This window comes from Ceratotherium simum, chromosome 26, assembly GCF_057802395.1.
Source record: "Ceratotherium simum simum isolate JZ-2026a chromosome 26, ASM5780239v1, whole genome shotgun sequence".
NCBI classification, from domain to species: Eukaryota; Metazoa; Chordata; class Mammalia; order Perissodactyla; family Rhinocerotidae; genus Ceratotherium; species Ceratotherium simum.
The window spans coordinates 13,572,892-13,585,032 of NC_141925.1; the positions used below are offsets into that span (position 1 = coordinate 13,572,892).

Below are 12,141 nucleotides of genomic sequence, written 5' to 3' on the forward strand. Positions count from 1 at the left end.
TATGATCAAGTAGGATTTATCACAGGTATGCAAGGCTGGTTCAACATTTGAAAATCAATTGATGTCACATCAATAGGCTAAAGAAGAAAAATCACATGATCATATCAATGGATGCAGAAAAAGAATTTGCCAAAATCCAACACCCATTCATGATAAAAAAAAAATTCCAGTAAATTAGGACTAGAGGAGAATTTCTTCAACTTAATAAAGAACATGTACATAAACCTACAGCTAACATAATGGTGAGAAGCTTGATGCTTTCCCACTAAGCTCAGAAACAAGGCAAGGATGTCCCCTCACTCCTTTTCAATAGTCTACTGGAAGTCCTAGCTAATGCGATAAGATAAGAAAAGGAAATAAAAGGTATACAGATTGGAAAGGAAGAACTACAACTGTATTTGTTTGAAGATCACATGACTGTCTATGTAGAAAACCCAAAAGAACTGACCAAAAAATGCCTGAAACAAATAAGCAATTATAGCAAGGTTGTAGGATGCAAGGTTAATATGCAAACATCAATCCTTTTCCTATATACCAGCAATGAACAAGTAGAATTTGAAATTAAAAACAGTACCCTTTACATTAGCAAACCCCAAAAAGAAATACTTAGGTATAAATTGAACAGAATAAGGAGAAGATCTATACGAGGAAAACTACAAAATTCTGATGAATGAAATCAAAGAACTAGATGGAGAGATATTCCATGTTCATATTGTCATGATGTCAGTTCTTTCCGACTTGGTCTATAGATTCAATGCAATCCCAATCCAAATCCCAGCAAGCTATTTTGTGGACACTGACAAATTGATTGTAAAGTTTATATGGAGAGGCAAAAGACCCAGAATAGCCAATTCAATATTGAAGAAGAATAAAGTCAGAGGAATGACACTGCCTAAATTCAAGACTTACTATAAAGGTACAGTAATCATGACAGTGTGGTATTTGTGAAAGAATAGACAAACAGATCAATGGAACAGAATAGAGAGCCTAGAAATAGTCATAAATATAGTCAACTGATCTGTGACAAAGGAGCAAATGCAAAATAATGGAGCAAAGACAGTTTCTTCAACAAACGGTGCTGGAACAAATGGACACATCCATATGCAAAAAAAAGGAATCTAGACACAGACCTTGTAACTAACTCAAAATGGATCACAGACCTAAACATAAAACCTAAAACTATAAAACTCCTAGAAGATGACAGGAGAAAACCTAGATGACCTTGAGTACAGCGATGACTTTTCAGATACAACACCAAGAGCACAATCCATGAAAGAAATAATTGATAAGCTGGACTTCATTAAAATTAAAAATTTTTGCTCAGTGAAAGACAATGTCAAGAGAATGAGAAGACAAGCCACAGACTGGGATGAAATGTTTGCAAATCTTTGCAAAAATTTGATAACATCTGAGAAAGGACTGTTATCCAAAATATACAAAGAACTCTTAAAATTCAACAATAAGAAAATAAACAACCTGATTAAAAAATGGGTCAAAGACTTTCACAGATACCTCACCAAAGAAGATATACAGATGGCAAAAATGCACAGGAAAAGATGTTCCACATCATGTGCCATCAGGGAAATGCAATTAAAACAACAGTGAGACACAACTACACATCTATTAGAATGGCCAAAATCCAGACACTGACAACACCAAACGCTGGTGAGGCTGGGGAGCAACGGGAATGCTCATTCATTGCTGGTGGGAATGCAAAATGTTGCAGCCACTTTGGAAGCCAGTTTGGCAGTTTCTTACACAACTAAACATACTTTCACCATATGATCCAGTAATTGTACTCCTTGGTATTTATCCAAAGGAGTTGAAAACTACGTCCACACAAAAACCTGAACACGGATGTCTATAGCAGCTTTATTCATAACTGCCAAAACTTGGAAGCAACCAAGAGTCCTTTGGTAGGAGAATGGATAAATAAACTGTGGTCCATCCAGACACTGGAATATGATTCAGTGCTGAAAAGAAAGGAGCTCTCAAGTCATGAAAACACTTGGAAGAAACTTGACTGCATATTACTAAAGGAAAGAAAACAATCTAAGAAGGCTACATACTATATGATTCCAACTATATGACACTCTGGAAAAGGCAAAACTATGGAGACAGTAGAAAGATGAGTGGTTGCCAGGGGTTGGTGGGGGGAGGGAGGGATGAACAGGCAGAGTACAGAGAATTTTGAGGGCAGTGAAACTATTCTGTCTGATACTACAATGGTGGATCCGTGTCATTATACATTTGTCCAAACCCACAGGATATACAACACCAAGAGTGAAGCCTGATGTAAACTGTGGACTTTGGATGTGGGTTCATCATTTGTAACAAAGGTCCCACTCTGGCGGAGGACATCGATAATGGGGGGTGCTGTGCACGTGTGGGGGTGAGGGGGTATATGAGAAATCTCTACTTTCTGCGCAATTTTGCTGTGAACCTAAAACTGCTCTAAAAAAATAAACTATCTTTAAACGAGAGGAAGAAAAGCTGTGAGACAATGATGGTGGCCATGTGGTGCAGGGGTCTGGCTCGTCTGGAGGTTTGGGGTGGGGGAGTGGGGTGCGGGATTGGGGTGGGGTGCTGGAAGGCACCAGCGGTCAGACCTCGGAGCTGCCCTCTGCGTGGGGGAGGGGCAGAGTCCAGCTGACCTGCCCTGTCTGTCCCCACCTAAGTGCTCAGCTGGCCCCAACACCTGGGGGCCAAGGTTCTGCATTTGCCAATGAGGCTGGAAGAGACTCTGAGGGTTGCAGAAAAGGAGGGATGTGTCGTGTCCCCCACTCCTCTCAGCCCCACCTTAGGGATGCCGCTCTGTGCGTGGACCCAGGATGTTTGCACGGATGTTCTGGGAGGACAGAGTGAGCCAAGGATGGGTGGGCCAGGGAGCCCTGAGCATCTCAGGAGGAGTTGGAAGGATGGAGGGTGAGGGAGGTGGCAAGGGTACCTTGGAGACAGCCCAGGAGCCCGAAGACCCAGCCCCGCAGGGCCGTCTGTGCCTGCTGCCCGTCCACGGTGGGGTCGTCCGCCCACAGGCTCAGCCAGTAGCCGCGGCAGAAGGAGGCCGCTTGCTGGCAGAGGAAGAGGAAAAGCGCGTAGAGGCAGAGCGGGGTGCCCACAGCTCGTAGGTAGGTCAGGTACATGGCCGCCTTCACCTGTATCACACACAGGGGAGATGGGGGCAGAGAGAGGCCCCGGGGGTGGGGGGAGGCCAGGTGAGGCTCCCAAACCCTCCAACAGGGAAGATGGAACCACCATGCAGACCTCCCATGTCCTCTCTCAGTCCCTCCCACGTGGAGCACCATCTCCCCCACAGGCCCCGCCCAGCCTCTGGACCCCCCTCCTCTGGAGAACCCCCAGAGGGCCAGGGAGCCTTAAAGGCTGTGGCACTTTGTGGCTTTGGAGTGATTTATTGAACACCTACTAGGGGATAGGCATGTGTCTCTACCCTCATGATAATGCCCACCTGACAGAGAAGGAAACTGAGGCACAGAGAGGTTAAGCCACTTGCTTCAAGTCTGGTTCCTTCAAATCTGAAGTTCTCCACACAGCTGCAGCCAGAGCGAACTTCTGAAAACACCAGCCTGACCCCATCTTGCTGGTGCTGACCTGCCACAGCTGTCTCTAGCTCTTAGAAGAAATTCTAGACTTCTAGTCCACCTCCCAACCTACCCCCCACTCACTATCTGCCAGCCTCATGGGATTCCTTTTTTTTCTCTGGTGCTGTAAGCTCTCTCCCACCTCAGAGCCTTTGCACCTGCTGTTCCCTCTGCCAGGAATGCACTTCCCCCTGCTCTTTCCACGGCTGGTTTCTTCGCATCCTTCAGGGCTCAGCTCAAATGCCACCCCTAGAGCATCCTATCCAAGCAGGTCCCTGACCCTTGCTCAGTGTCCATCTCATTGCCCTTCTTCATTTTCTTCATAGCATTTATCATCATCTGAGATTACCGTGCTTATTAGCCTAACTATTTGCTGTCTCTCCCCACTAGCATGCAATCTCCACTGGGGCAGAGACTTTGCCTGGCACATAATGGGGGTTCTGTAAATGTTTGCTGGGTGGATAGTTGGGTGGGATGATGGGTGGCTGGGCGAATGGGTGAATGAATGGGTAGATGGGTGGATGGATGAATAAATGAGTGGGTCATGGATAGATGAGTGGATAGATGGATGGAAGGGTAGATGGACGAGTAAATAGATGGGTGAGTGGATGGATGGATGGATGGATGGATGGATGGATGGATGGATGGATAGATGGGTGAGTGGATGGATGGATGGATGGATGGGTGGGTGGGTGGGTGGATGGATGGATGGACGGGTGGGTGGATAGATGGGTGGGTGGGTGGATGGATGGGTGGGTGGATGGATGGGTGGATGGATGGGTGGGTGGATGAATGGGTGGGTGGGTGGATGGATGGATGGATGGATGGGTGGGTGGGTGAATGGATGGATGGATGGATGGGTGGGTGGGTGGATGGATGGATGGATGGATGGGTGGGTGGGTGGGTGGATGGAAGATGGGTAGATGGGTGGGTGTGTAGATGGATGGGTGTGTGAATGCGTCGGTGGACAGATGAGGGCCCAACCCTCATGGCCACTGGTAGCCACTGGTAGATGGGTGGGGTGGGCGGGTGCGTGAATGCGTGGAAAGGTGGATGGATGGATGAAGGAATGAGTAGGTAGGTGGGTGGGTGGGTAGGTGGATGGGTGGACAAAGCAGCATAGAAGAAAAGAAATAGTACAAGCTTCAGATTTGGACTGACCCAGATTTGGGTGCCAGGTTGGTCACTTGCTAGCTATGAGAACACAGGCAAGTCTCTCAACTCTTTAAGACCTCAGTTTCCTCATCTCTAAAATGGAGGTATCACCACCTAATTTGAGGGTGGTTGTGTGCATTAAGAAATATGAAGTGTCTAGAATCTTACTTGGCACAGAGTAGGTGTTCAATAAACATGGGTCTCCCCCTCCCCTGCCCCAGTGCTGTGTCTGGTGGGAGGTCTTGAGCCCCCGGGGCAGCAGTAGCAGCAGATGTGGAGGGGAGGGAGCAGCTGCTAGTTACCCTGCCGTACTGCACGCTGGCCTCTCCTGTTGGCCGCCCTGCCCCCTCAGTGTCATCTAGGGGAACTCCCGTCTGGGCCTCTGAGGTGGTGATGTCCTTCTCAGGGACTAACTTCATGGACCTGTCATTTAGAGGAAACAAAGGTAAATCAGTGTCTCTCTCTGTGGGGTGTGTGTGCCCAACCCTCATGGCCACTGGTAGCCACTGAGCTCTGGGGTACACTCTCCACTCACTCATTCATTCAACTAACATATTGGGCATCGACTAGGGCTCCCGTCCTCCGTCTGTGGTGTCCAGCTAGATGCTATCTATTATCTCAGACTTGAGCAAGCCTGTTCTTCTAATGCCATTTCACTAAACGAACTTATTTGCCCAACTTTGGAACTTGGTTTTCATTTTGGCCTAAGTGTTACTGCAATCATTTTGCCCCTGCTGTTTACCCTCCAGCTTGGCAGAATGTCAATTTTGCACAATTCAGATGTTGAAGACTTCCTGAATGTTCCTTTCATGTGCAGATGAGTGGGCTGACTTAACGTTAAATGTGAACTGCTATCTGCTAACTGTGAAACCATGGGCAGCTGACTTACCTTCTCTGTGCCTCAGTTTCCTCAACTGTAAAATGGGGATAATCTATGTCTGTCTGTCTATCTACCATCTATGCATCCATCATTTATCAATCTATCACCTATCTATATATTCATCTATCTACATCTATCAATCAATCAAATCATCTATCTATCCATCTACCAATCTATCTACCAACCAATCTATCATTTATCCATCCATCATTTATCATCCTATCTCTATCTACATTTATCTACCTATCTACATGTATCTATCATCTATCTATATATTCATCTATCTACATCTATCTATCTCTGTATCATCTATATATCCATCATCTGTCAATCAACCTCTCATCTATCAATCAACCTATCCTCTGTCCATCCACCATCTATCAATCTATCATCTGTTTATCCATCTATCTATCTATCTATTCATCTATCCTCTCTTTCTCTCTATCTATGTATCTCCATATCTATATATCTGATCTTAACTTGGGATTACTGTTCACTGTGAAGACAGTGGGATTGCCCAGTGTGTGGCTCAGGAGTGCTCTGGGTGGCTAGCTGGGATGCGGAGAGCTGTGCCCAACCTCAATTTCCCCCCAGGGACCGACGCCCTTCGAGGTCCTCCTGCACTCCCTTGACAGCTGGCTTAAGCTCCCAGTGCCTGGTGCCCAGTGGTCTGTTGCTCTCTGTTTTACAAGGTCACTTTCCATAAAAAGGGAGAGCAGGTGGCCGGGTCTCTCTGCTGCAGACAGCCCCACAGTGAGTCCAGCTATAGCCTGGCTAGGGGGGCTGGAGAGAAGGGGACAGGAGGCCTCCTCCTGGTGACCCCCCCACCTGTGTGCTCTCACCAGCACCAAGAGATGCTGCGGGTATAGACTCAAGCTCTTTGCATAGGAAGCCTGTCAAAGCATGAGTGACAGGGCCTGCCACGGTCATTAACAACCATGGCGAGGATCCTTCTTTGGAACCAGCCCTGGCCCGCTCAGCAATGAGACAACTGACAAACATTAAGGCATTCATCACGCTTGAGGGTGACTTGGTCATTCCGTGAACGGGACATTTGGGGACTTAATCATTTTGGCCATTTGATTGTCAAACAGTTTTTGGGGAATTTCCTGCAGCCGAGCACCATGGTGGGTATTCAGCAGGCACTTAATCTGTAATAGTTTGGCCGCCCCCTACCTGCCTGAGGTGCAGATGGTGACACCGCAGCCCCGCTTCAGCCTCAGCCTGTGTCACTGTGCTCAGCACCACAGCAAACTCACCTCTCTGGTCCACCCCCAGGCCCCCCGCCTCCAGCAGAGCCTCTGGGATCCTTGGCGCTGGTCGTGGGTTCTGTTTCTGCAAGGTCAAGGGAGTCTTGTCACAGTGGGGCTCAGTACCTCGGGGTCCGGATGCTGCTTTGAGTTAAGGCTGTACGGCCTTAACTCGTCCGAGCATCCATTTCCTCTGATTCTAGTTCCTGCAACCTCTCCCCATCCTCCCTGGGTTCTTCAAGGAACATTATTCATTCATTCACTCATTCGTTCATTTATTCACTCAGCAAACATAAGTGAGCACCTGCTATGAACCTGGGGTTGGAAAACATCAGTAAACACTACAAAGTCAAAATGCTCCAGGTTCCCCGACAGCCTTGCACAAACAGTTCATTATGCCTGGAATGTTCTTTACAGCTAACTCCCACCCAACCTCATGTGTCATCTCCCCCAGGAAGGACCCTCCCCCCGACCATCCCCCAGGCTGGGCGGTTACATCTCCAAGTTCCCGGATGGTGACACTGTGAATCAACACTTAGGGTTTTCAGCAGGGAGGGCCAATGCTTGACAGACGTTTTCAGAAGAGGCAGAGCCTGGGATGGGGGGCACCTGGCCATGGGTCTTTGCTTTGTCCTGGGGGGACAGTATACAGCCTAATGATGAGAAACCACATGCTCCGGAGTCCCGTTGCCGAGGTTCCAATTCCAGCACTGCCACTTATAAGCCACGTAACCTCGGGCCAGTTCCTCACCTCCGGGCCTCAGTTTCCCCCTCTGTAAAATGGACGTAATTACAGTACTGGCCTCACAGGGGCACTGTGAGGACTAAACGAGTTAATGCGAGTGAGGCACCACCGGCTGCTCTTTATCACTCATAGGGGTGAGCTCAGAGCCGTGACTCCACTTCCAGAACGTTGCTGTTCTCCCAGCGGGCACTGTGTTCTTTGGATCATCAGAAGCCCTAGTTGGCATGTGGCACCTGGCACCAAACGACCTTGCTCAGCCTCTGTAGCAGTTGTGAGCAGAGACTCCAGAGCGGAACACACCCAATTTCTAATCTTGTGACCTTGGGCAAATTATTTAATGCTCTTTACCCCAGTTTGCTCATCTGTAAAATGGCAGCAGCAATCCCATGTGCCTCGTAGGGAGGATGTGAAGATCAAATGAAACAATGTATGTTTATAGAAGCTCTTAGCACAGCCCCTGGCTCGTGGACAGCGCCACTGGCTCTTACGGGGGCATGGGTGGCCTCTTGGGAGAGCCGCCTGCCTCCAGGCCCGGGCCTGCTGGGAGGATGTAGCCAGAGCGCTCCACTCACGCCCCCGGGACGCTTGGAGCCTTCTCCCCAAGGGTGGCAGAGGCAGGCGCAGAGAACCAGCGAAGCCCCGCCAGTACCTCCTTCTCCTCTGGCTCCTGGGTGTCTGGCTCGATCCAGAAGGCCCACCAGGGCCCCCTTCCTGTGCAGAAGCTCCTGGTAGGAACCCATCTCTGCAACGGCCCCATCTTCCAGCACCACGATCCGGTCAGCCTGGGGCAGGACATGGAGCGCGTGGGTCACGAGAATCCGCGTCTGGGCAGGAAGGGGTGGAAGTTACGCTCACGTGCTTGACCAGTGCTCCAGAGCTGGGGCGGGGGGCAGGCAGTGTCCCTGGGCTCAGAGTGGGGAGAGCTCCCCTTCTTGTGCTCCTGCCTTCTTTCTAGAAAACAGCATGTCCCAATAGAGGCATAGAGGGGCTCCTTGAAGCTGTCTTAAAACCAGAAGACACGGAGTTCCCCTGAACCTGGCCGGTGGCCTGAGGCAGAGCTGTAGTAGTTTAACCACAGACCCATAAGCAAGAAGTGACCGCTGTTGTGAGCCAGTGAGGTTAGGGGTTGTTTGTTACGTAGCATTGTCACAGCCAAAGCTGACCACTACAAAGAGGAAAACTGGACCCGTGGAGGGTGGGGTGAGACAGACTGGACCATAAGGGCTGTCTCTGCCTGGCCCTGTGCTCTCTGACGCATTTTCCCAAACGCACCGTCCCACGGAGCAGCCCACCGGGCCCGATGACCCGGTTGAAGACGTGCTGGCCGACGTGGGCATCCAGGGCCGCCAGGGGGTCATCCAGCAGGTACACAGCAGCCTTCCTGTACACGGCCCGGGCCAGGCTCAGCCGCTGCTTCTGGCCCCCAGAGAGTTTCATGCCCTGTGGCCACAAGAAAGGGACGGGGACCTGCGTCTACGGCTGCTGGGGGAAGCCGGGGCGACGGGGGCCACGTCTGCTCCTCAGAGTGAGGTGTCTCCCAGGGCCACCTCCCAGCTTTCAACACTTGCTCTCAAGCCAACATCCCCCCACCTCCACCCAGCCTTGCTTCTCCCCTTTCCAGCCAAGCTTCCTGGAGGAGGTGTCTGCACGCTCCACGTCCACTCTCTCGCCTCCCACCCACTTCTCCCTCCACTGGAGTCTGGCGTCTGTTCCCATTTCTCCCCCAACATAGCCTTCCTCAAGGACACCAGTCATTTCTCTGTGGCCTAATCCAGTGGTAGCTTTTTAGTCTTTATTTTCGTTTATTCATTCATTTGTTCATTCATTCATTCCACTCATATTTACCATGTGGCTACTATATAGCAGCAGTGTTCTAGGCTCTGGGGACACAGCCATGAACGAAACCCAGTCCCTGCTCTCACGGATCTTTCACTCTAACGAGGGTGGGGTGGGAGACAGATCATCGATAAGCAAACAAGTGAAATATATCGTCCAGAGGAAGGTGTTAACGTGCTCTGAAGAACGATAAGACAGGGGAGGGGTGGAGGGTGTGCTGCATGAGCAGGGTGACTGTGCTGGGTAAGGTGGTCAGGAAGGCCTCTCCACCGAGGTGACATTTGAGTCAAGACCTGACGGAAGTGAGGGATGTGCCCTGTGGACTCCCGAGAAAGAGCTTGACAAGCAGCAAGAACAGCAGGTGCAAAGGCCCTGAGGCAGGAGTGTGCTTGGGTGTTCAAGTAACATCGTGGAGATCTATACAGCTGGAGTGAAGTGGGAAAGGGGGAGCATGATGGGAGTTGGGGTCAGAGAGATAACCGGGACCCGACTGTGGGGGGCCTTGTCAGTGACAATCAGGGCTTTGGCTTTGACTCTGAGGGAACTGGGAAGACCCTGGAGGATTCCAAGCAGAGGAAAGACGTGATCTGACCTGTGTTTGAACAGAATCCCTCTGGCTGCCATGCTGGGATGGGCCTATCAGGGGTGAGACAATCAAGGAGGGCAGTCAGGGTCTGCTGCAGCAATTTAGGGAGAGTCGATGGCGGATGGGACCAGAACATTCTGGTCTGCTTGAAGGTGGACCCGGCAGGATTTGCTGCTGGATTAGATGCGGGTGTAAGACAAAGAGAGGAATCAAGGATGACACCAAGGTTTGGGATCTGAGCTCTGGAAGGATGGAGCTTCCAGCACCCGGGACGGGGCAGGCTGCGGGCGGAGGGGGTTCCGGGAGAGCACACGTTTGGTTTAGGATGTGATACAGCGGGACAGACGTAGAGGGCAGCGGGCACCCCTTTCCTTCTGAAACCCCCTCCCCTCGGCCTCCACGAAGCCGCGCCCTCCTCCCCCGATGCTCCTCGAAGCCGCTCTTTCTGGCTCGGCCCACGCAGGCGCCGCTCCCTCTCCTGGGCCCTCTCCTCCTCTCTCCAGGAAACCTCACCCACTGCCTGAACTTTAATGCCTGCACGTCCTCTCTCAACTCCCTCATCCAGGGGTCAGCCACCTCTTTCCGTAAAGGGCCAAACAGTAACTATTTTAAGCTTTGCAGGGCCCCGCGGTCTCTGTCACAGCTGCTCATCTCTGCCCTCTTGTGCAAAAGTAGCCATGGACCACAGGGAAATGAACGGCCGTGGCTGTGTCCCAACACAGCTTTCTTTACAGAAACAGACGGTGGGCCGGATTAGACCTGTGGGTGATGGTTTGCTGACCCTGCCCAGTCTGTGGCTCCAGGCGCGTACATCCTGTTTATCGGACACCTCTGCCCAGACCCTTCGGTGAGGCAGGGCAGGGCGGGACGGGAGCCCAGGTCGCCTCACCCCCAGTTGTTGGAGAGCCCCTCACCACCAATCCCTGCCTTTGTGTCTATTTCCAACCATTCACTCGTGAATGACCATTTATGGAGCAGCGAGTGTGTGCTGGCCCTAAGCTGGGCCCTTTCTTTCCCCCAGTTCCCAGCCCCCCACCCTTTCGTCCCTTCCACCACGTTAGGGAGGCAAACGGCCCCCAGCCACAACGCCCCTGTCCCAAGAAGCCCCCAAGCCTCACCTGCTCCCCAATTCGGGTGTGGAGCCCCGCAGGGAAGCTGCCCACGTCTGGCCACAGGGCGCAGGCCTCCAGGACTCTCTCCAGCCACGGCGGGTCCAGCCCCTGCCTGAAGCACACGTTCTCCACCACGGACGTGGGCTGGACCCAGGCCTCCTGGGGCACGTAAGCCACGGGACCCTACAACAGAGCTCGCCCTGGCCATTAGGAGGCCGATGAAGAGGGAGGAAGGAGCGATTCTGGAGGGGGAGTGGGAGCCGGGCTCGCGGGGGCCGTGGAAGGTGGGGAGAGTGAACCGAGGGGCTGCGAGGGAGCAGCAGGGAGGCGCAGGGATGGCTTTTAGGATGGGGACGTTCTAGCAGACGGGCAGGGGTGCGGCCTCACCTTGATGCTCACGGACCCCTCCACCTTTGACAGCTCCCCAAGGAGGGCGGACAGCAGGGAGGACTTCCCTGCCCCCACTGGACCAACGACAGCCAGCAGACAGCCCTGGGGCACGGTGAGGTTTATCCTGGCAACACACAGGGGAGACGCGTCCCTGGGGAGGGCCCAGCCTGAGGCTGTGCAGAATCAGTGAACCCCACGCAGAGCCAGCCTTGCCCGCTGGGGACTCGTCCAGGAGGTGGCTAAGAGGACGTGGGGGCAGTCCTTCCCTCTTCCCATCCTTGTCTGACTATTTGAGCAGCCATCTTGCCCCGTGTGCACACACAAGCACACTTGTGTATATGCACACATGCATGACACCACACACATACAGCACACATGGACATACACACGCACACACGCACACCATCATAAAAGTACACATACAGATGCACACCGCACGCACCACATACATGTGCAAACACAAGTACACACACTGACGTGCATGCAGGCACACACACAATGTATGCACAACCCATGCACACACACGTGCATGCACGTGTACACAAACACATGAACACACGCTCTAACACATACACTCGTGCATGTGCA

General features: G+C 51.7%; 1 protein-coding gene across 7 annotated transcripts in view; it reads right to left on the bottom strand.

The window, feature by feature from the left end:
* The window catches only part of ABCC6 (ATP binding cassette subfamily C member 6), a 56,335-nt gene that overhangs the window by 14,929 nt on the left and 29,265 nt on the right, over nucleotides 1–12,141 (bottom strand). For all 7 annotated transcript variants that reach the window (XM_004441835.3, XM_087417013.1, XM_087417012.1 and 4 more), the window contains 7 exons: nucleotides 11,551–11,677; nucleotides 11,170–11,346; nucleotides 8,902–9,069; nucleotides 8,279–8,453; nucleotides 6,894–6,969; nucleotides 5,057–5,177; nucleotides 2,948–3,155 (listed from right to left, as the gene is read on the bottom strand). In XM_004441835.3, the coding sequence (XP_004441892.2) occupies nucleotides 2,948–3,155; nucleotides 5,057–5,177; nucleotides 6,894–6,969; nucleotides 8,279–8,453; nucleotides 8,902–9,069; nucleotides 11,170–11,346; nucleotides 11,551–11,677 (1,052 nt within the window). The remainder of the gene's footprint in view (nucleotides 1–2,947; nucleotides 3,156–5,056; nucleotides 5,178–6,893; nucleotides 6,970–8,278; nucleotides 8,454–8,901; nucleotides 9,070–11,169; nucleotides 11,347–11,550; nucleotides 11,678–12,141) is intronic.